We start from the raw sequence: 6448 nt of genomic DNA, 5'->3' as shown, positions 1-6448 counted from the left end.
CGTCGTAATCTAGGCAAAAAAAAAAAGAAAGTCAATGCAGTTTATTTGTACTCCACTAATAATCTAAGATAGAAAGGCTACAGAGTGAAAGTGAAATACGGAAATGCAAAAAAAAAAAAAATTGGCAGAGGCTCAGCTTGGTTAAGCCCGGAAATTGCGAAAGCAACTTCATCCGTTTCTTCAGCCCGCATCCACCGTGTCTACCGCCGCTCTGCGCCGACGTTTGTTGTTGTCGTTGCGACTGAGAGAAGGATGAAAAGGAAAGTGCACGGGTCTGCCAACTGGCTCCAGCCGAGCCACCACCGCTGCCACGTGCAGATAGAGGAGAGTCAAAAGATCAGAGGAAAAAGAAAAAGAAAAGAAAAGACGCGCGTCGCAGCAACAACCGCGTCCGAGCAGTTTGCTCTGTCCACGACAGATGGCGCCACTAGGTCACTCCGCCACTCCTGGCCTTCAAAGCCGGCGTCAGCAGCATCACCGCGCATTGCGAAACGCTGTTGCGCAGCTTGTGTACGAACGTCAAGTGACTCTTAAACAACCCAGCTTTGATACGGATGTCATGCGTATTGTTGAATTAATTTAGCTGTTTGTTGAATGAATATCTAGATCTAATATCCCTGTGGTGTAGAGTCGGAAAAATAGACACGCTTGTTACATAAAGGAAACCGCGAAACAATTACCGCCGTTTTTGAAGGAGCTGTCTTGCGAGTTCATGCTGCTTCCAAGCAGAACAGAACGTTGATGTGTTGTTCCACGAAAAAATAAACATATCACAAACGCCGCGCGCCAGTTTATTTCAACGCCAGCAGTACCCGCGGGAATGGCAGAGCGAGCGTACCTATATGCCTGTAACTTTTCTCACCATCGACAAACACTGATACACTGATCCAATGCATCGTCGGTGCGTTTTAGACCTTTGCAATAAGTGCTTCCTCGGCGTCGGCACAATGCTCACTAAACTGTTTTGTGCGTACTTAACGCTAGCACGGTGGAAGCAGCAGCTGAGCGTTTGCAAAAGTCCCCAAAGGAGGCGCTTCAACATGCAATTCTGTCGCCGAGTGCAAAGCTCTACAGCAGTGCGCTAATGCACAGGAAACGGTGAGAGTTATCATTAGGACTTCAAATATTCCAGCTTATTCCGGCTGGTTACATCTGCGGGTGCTGAACTCCGAGCAGTTTTCAGTTTTACTTAGCAAGAGAGCACGGTCGAACGTCGCTGAGCTTCTGAAGGGGCCTTGAAAAAGATCCATACTCTTCTTTTGGAAGCCGGAATGTTAACGGAGGATAAAGTAAATATCTGAACAATCGGCCGGCGATCACACGCACGCGGACGTTCGGCCGTAAGTCGCGTGCACAATGCTGAGCAGCGAACGTTCCTGAGAGCTGTGAACACATATTCCTCCATTCAGCAAAAAATATCCAGCTCTAAAAGGCACGCTTTCAGGCATTGACCCGCTTTTAATCTGCAGTTCGACACCAAGTTATGCGGTCCACAAATATCGTTACGTGGTGAATTGATTGAATAAATATGAATGCGCAGGTAGCTGACCGCGGTATGTTGACACATTCGAGCCGATGCCGGCAGTCTGAAGGAGACGAGTGAATCAGCTGGTTGAAGCAAACATTTTCCAGTACCAACACGTTCCATGCGCCCTCACAAGAAATTTTTGTGGCGTCCGGCAGCTCGTTATCCAAAACGAGAGCCGGAGAAGCGTCTTGCAGCCGGGCACCAGCGCGCCGGCAGCCGTCGAAACGAGAAGGCCCGAAGGCCAGCGATGGCGGAATGGTCATGTGACCAAATATGGTGGCGCCCATGCTCCCGCGCTATGACGTCACTCCGACCGCAGCGCTCCTAGCGGGAGAAGCGAGAGGCTCACCGCCCGCCGTGTCTACCGCCGCTCTGCAGTGACGAGCCGAGCTGGGGCCCTGCTTTTTCGCAGCTAGTATGACGTCACGTCTAAGGTCACGCTAAAGGTCAAACGTGTCCACCGCCGCGCTACATTGAAGGGCTCAAACTGTGAGCAGTATTGCTTTCGCAATAAAAACAACAACAAAAAGGCATGCTTTACCTACAAGCTTCATTCATTCGAACCCTTGGACCTCGTCGAATTCTCAAAAACAGTGCAACTCCGCTTAAAGTCCTTTATTTCACAGGTTCATATAAGATACAGTTTTCAATTACCATTAAGTATAGTTTGTGTACGGGCTAGTTGGTTTAACATTAGAGTTAATTGCAGGCGCTGGATAGTTTTACAAGAGAAGAGGAGACTTAACCGTGTTGAACGTCTATCCCGGCTTCGCTTCTTTCCTTTTAAAACTGTGCAGCGCCTGCTATTTACTTCCAATGCCAGTATGCACTCCTTGCTTTGAGAGCTATTAATTTCAAGTAACGTCTGTTTACTCCCTCAACACCAAGTGGCGTATTAATTAGTAATTTGAGAGCACCAAATTTCTGCCCATTGCAAATAATATAAAGGAATAGAAAGAATTTAATGAATAAAAGTGGAAAGAGATACAGACACCGACAGACGGATAATTATTTCCTTTCACACCGCTGATTTACATCTGGGCGCTTTGAATGGCTGTCTGGTGGGCAGTACGAGGTTTACAAGTGCAAGCCGTCTAGAAGGAGTACAAGCAACGCAGGAGCGGTAGTCATCATTTGTAACATGAGCTAATAACGAAAGCAAGAGGTGCGTTGTCAGTTTAGCTTGTATATTGTTTACTTAGATAGAATATCGCTATTGTCTGACAATGCTGGCTGGGCGCACAAATTGCAGCTGCTACTTCGACCTCGGCTCAAGTAAAAAAGGAACAGCCTCTTCCGCAGAGTGCTGCGTCACCTGGCGCCGACCGGACAGGCTGACATCAGTGACGGCTCTGGCGGCTCTTGCGTGTGCGTGGTCTTGGCCAGCTGCACCATCGTCGAAGCCCGAACCACGTCTATGTGTCGCCATGTGAGCGGATGGCGAAGGCGCAGCGGCGAGGCGGTTGCGGCTGTAATAGACGAATTCACCTCGGGGCGACGTCTCCCAAAGGACTTCAGTGGGACGGTCTGCGGCTCCACCCGGAGCGAAGCCCGCGTCTTCAGCGGCCCATTCAGTCGGTTCGGCGCAGTAGAGCACGTCGTAGGTGCCCTCGCTTACGTCATCCCGCTCTTCCGGAATACCCGCGCAGCCGTTGGTGGCCGGCGAAGGAGCCGTGGCGCAGCAGTCGCATGGCGGGGGCCACGCTTGCGAGTCGTCATGGAGGGCGCACGGCGTCCTCGGCAGTCCGCAACACGTTGACGCAGATGCAGGAACAGAGGTCGGCGCAGGCAGTGTCTGTCCACAAAAGAACGGGCCCAGGTGTCCTTCGAAGCAAGTCTGGCTGTAAGCTGGGAAGTGAGCACGGCACCCTGGTAGCATCCCCCACGCAGCACCGGGCACAGGCATTCTTCGCGAGACGGCAGGACAGCCGGGAATATGCTGCGCTGCTCCATGCTGATGAATGGGGCACTCTGGAACCCTGCGCGCAGAAGAGAAGCACGAAGTACGCACCGGTGTGGTTATCTGTCGTGCAAGTGGGGGAAGCAACTGCACACTAGGTTACTCCAAAATTTCCCTGGGGCTTCCACCTAACCTTTCCTCACAGCAAAAGTTTTTCTCTCTTCCCAGAAATTTGTGATTTGAGAGATTTAGGTGATAATATTCCAACAAAAACAGTCTGCCTGAAAGATGGAGTCGACTCTTGGCTTTTGTTTTTAACGCAATGAAGTTGCAGTCCTTGCTATTAACTCCTAGCGGGCTGTCGACAAGGAGACTTGGTCTCCTGCATACGTCTGCCTCCTACACAAAGAAAGCGAAGGGTTGCCACATACCTACCACTTTTTCCGTACGAAACAATTCCCTTTGTAGACACTGCGCAGGGTTTCTAATTCCAAAAAGACCGAAAACACAAGGCTCTTACATTGATCGCCCGTACATTGGATTTGCCCAATGTCCTTGTGGTCGAAAGCGCATGCGCGGGTTCCATGGTCCGGCCCAGCGAGGTGAGTGGCCCGAAGCAGATGCAGGACGCCTCCGTTCTGTGTAGCGGTACTGACTGGTGGAAGCATCGCGCACCACCCCAGTGATTGAAGGCGGAGGTAAAGATCTGCCATTCGGGTCTCCTTGGGTAGCGTCGTCGCACAGTTCAACTACTTCCGTGGTGACAGTCTCGTAACTGTCGCCGCGCTTTCCTCGATTGTTGGGTCGGCGCGTCGTTTTGACTGTTTTCTTTAAGGCGCCAGCCTTCTTGTTGTCTTTAGGCGATGGGGAGGAAGCTCTTTCCCCTGTCTTCGAGTCGTCATCCTGAGTGTGTGGCTCATCATCGTTGCGTGCTTGTCCGATAACTTCCGTGATAGTTTCCTCGATGACGTCGGCAGAGTCCGAGTTGCGCTCGTATTTGTCAGCACCTTTCCTGCGGCGCGTTGTGGTTACAGTTTTTTTGATGAATCCGTCGTCCGCGGTCTTGCCAGACACTGAACTTGAAACGACGGGCGTTCTTCCAGGTGCGCAATCTGCATCTTGTTTTGGCAGTGACACAGCGGTACCACCCATAACTTCTTTGGTGGTATCTTCGTCGTCATCGAGTGGATTCCCTCCACCATGCTTGACTCGACGTGTTGTAGTCACTGTCTTCTTTATGACCCCGCGGGAGGCCTTTTTATCCGAAGTAGTCGCGCATATAGTACCCATGGCGGCGGGCCTGCTGAACTGGGAGGCGTGCAACGTGCGGCTGTTGCTCTCACAGAGAGCGCACGACGACGGTGAAAGTAGGACGTGTATAGGTGGCCCTTCTGCTGCATTTGGCTCCGGTAAGGTCGCCTGCACCGCTTTGTTTTGTCCGGGGGCCTCACGCTTCTTGTGGCGCTGTTTTAACGTGGGGTTGCGATCGTCCCGTTTGGCGGTGGTTGTAGAGTGCCCCCGGTTTGTTGCCGTCTGTCCCTCGCCTTTCGGTTCGTCCTCCGGCTTTGAAGACTTCTTGCTCTCGCTAAGCATGACCACTGGTGATAGGAAGAGAGCAGGAATTATGCTGGTTTCCTTTTTAGATGATGATCCTCCATCTTCTGCATTGCTGGACGCCGTGGCGAAAGAACCCTCTGCGCTGTCACGCACTGCCGGCTGGTTGCTTACAATATCCGGAGGCAGGGGCGATTTAGCGCCATCATTGCCAGTCTCCCTTGGGTGCTCTTGGCCTCCTGGTTGCTGGCAGCTATCGCGACGCTTCTTGTCCCGCTCAGTCTCCAGGTCGGACTTGACAGCACCGGTTTCCCCAGCAGAAGTAGAAGGTTTGCGTTTGGTCGAATTATTTGGCTGGGAACCAACGAGTGAGGTACCGATACCTTTCGCCTCGGCATCGGGCTTGGTGGGACGCGCCTTCTCCGATCGGGTGACGCAAGGACTTGCCTTGTCGTCCGACGGCGTTCTGGAGGTGACCGCCGATAAAAGGCCTCCTTTTCCCTGCTTCTTGGCATTTCTCTTGACGTGGGCGGAGGAGTCAGGAGACCTTTTCTCCTTATTGGAGTGCATGCGTAGGACTGCTGGCCGGTGCAAGCTGTACAACGCCGCGGTAAACTGGTTCTTCTTCTTCTGCGTGCTCACAGCGCTTCTTCTGCCTCCAATCGTGGCCCACGCTTGATTGGGTAACCGCCCGAGACGTGTTTGACGGACGAGGGGACACTTTTTCTTGCTTCTCTAATCGTGACGGCTTTGATTTAATTGCCTTGTCATGTATCGGGAGAGTCGAGGAATCCCTGTTCCCCTTTTCTTGGTTCCCACCAAGGAAACAAAAATGGAAATGATTGCGCTGCACGCTTATGAGGGAAAAATTACTGCGCGAATAAGACAAAGACAATAGGCAAAGAAACGAATACAACACCGCTCCGCTCAGAATGAAACAACTAGCCGAGAAGAACATTCTACTCAAGTTAAAAGGCGCGAGAGAGGTAACATTTACTTCTAGGCCGTCTACTTTTGGCCCACAACTGATCGGCCGGGTCACGACATAGCGAAGGTATCGCGCGGCCTCATCGCGGCCAACCTGCACCATGCCCACGTTGGGGCCTGATGTGCACTTTCTCTTGATGTGTTGTATAAGGGCGCTGAAACATGTGTTTATAATTTAGTTTTGCACTGGTTCCCCGAGGGCAACTCGATCGAGTGCCATCTGCAATTCGCTAGCTACGCTGGGTGCACCGCGTGAGCTTCATTCTTGTCGGCCATCGCGTTAAGGTATGCTTCTACCTGGGCGTCTATAGTATGTGTCTCGTGCGCTGTTATGGTGGCGCCACTGCTCCGGAGCAAGTGGCGCCAACTCATGCGCTGCGCACGCGACAAGCGGTTGTCCGCTATCGTGTGAGGCAGCGGAAGGAGCCGTGAAATGCGCGTTTCCCGACAGCGTCAGTTCGTCGGAACTGATCTTCTTT

General features: G+C 52.1%; 1 protein-coding gene across 1 annotated transcript; it reads right to left on the bottom strand.

Moving 5' to 3' along the window:
- Positions 1-2680: 2680 nt before the first annotated feature.
- Positions 2681-5552, bottom strand: LOC149367920 (uncharacterized). Its single transcript, XM_089567433.1, has 2 exons — positions 3949-5552; positions 2681-3507 (listed from the first exon to the last, which is right to left on the bottom strand). The coding sequence occupies exons 1-2, from the start codon at positions 5550-5552 to the stop codon at positions 2784-2786; spliced, it is 2328 nt and encodes a 775-aa protein (XP_089423559.1). The 3' UTR covers positions 2681-2783.
- Positions 5553-6448: the final 896 nt, after the last annotated feature.

The sequence above is a fragment of the Amblyomma mixtum genome, chromosome 1, assembly GCF_055824585.1.
Source record: "Amblyomma mixtum isolate Tamu chromosome 1, ASM5582458v1, whole genome shotgun sequence".
NCBI classification, from domain to species: domain Eukaryota; kingdom Metazoa; phylum Arthropoda; class Arachnida; order Ixodida; family Ixodidae; genus Amblyomma; species Amblyomma mixtum.
This window is presented reverse-complemented; position numbering and strand designations above follow the sequence as displayed.